The 227-nt window shown below is 62.6% G+C and overlaps 1 protein-coding gene across 1 annotated transcript in view; it reads right to left on the bottom strand.

The window, feature by feature from the left end:
• Positions 1-133: 133 nt before the first annotated feature.
• Positions 134-227, bottom strand: part of SC5D (sterol-C5-desaturase) — a gene marked incomplete at its 3' end in the record, with an annotated part of 1,975 nt that continues 1,881 nt past the window's right edge. The window contains exon 3 of the mRNA XM_009582491.1: positions 134-227. This exon is cut by the window's right edge and continues 6 nt beyond it. Coding sequence (XP_009580786.1) covers positions 134-227 — 94 coding nt within the window.

Raw genomic sequence — 227 nt, 5'->3', positions numbered from 1 at the left:
ATCGCATTGCGGACCGAGGCGAGGCCTCGCTCGGCTGGGCTCAGCTCCCCGTTCCCCCCGGGAGGAGCAGCTCGGCTACTGCCCCAGTGCAGGGTGAGGGCTGTCGCCTGGAGTCCGCCATCACGTCTCGTACCTTATAGAGCAGTTTGTGGTGGAGAGCACGGTGTATCCAGTAGATGCCCATGTCGGTGAAGGAGAGGAAGGGCAGCATACTGAGGAAAACGCCA

This window comes from Fulmarus glacialis, unplaced genomic scaffold, assembly GCF_000690835.1.
Source record: "Fulmarus glacialis isolate BGI_N327 unplaced genomic scaffold, ASM69083v1 scaffold25317, whole genome shotgun sequence".
Classification (NCBI taxonomy): Eukaryota; Metazoa; Chordata; class Aves; order Procellariiformes; family Procellariidae; genus Fulmarus; species Fulmarus glacialis.
Note: the sequence above shows the minus strand (reverse complement) of the source record. Positions and strands in the feature narration are given on the sequence as shown.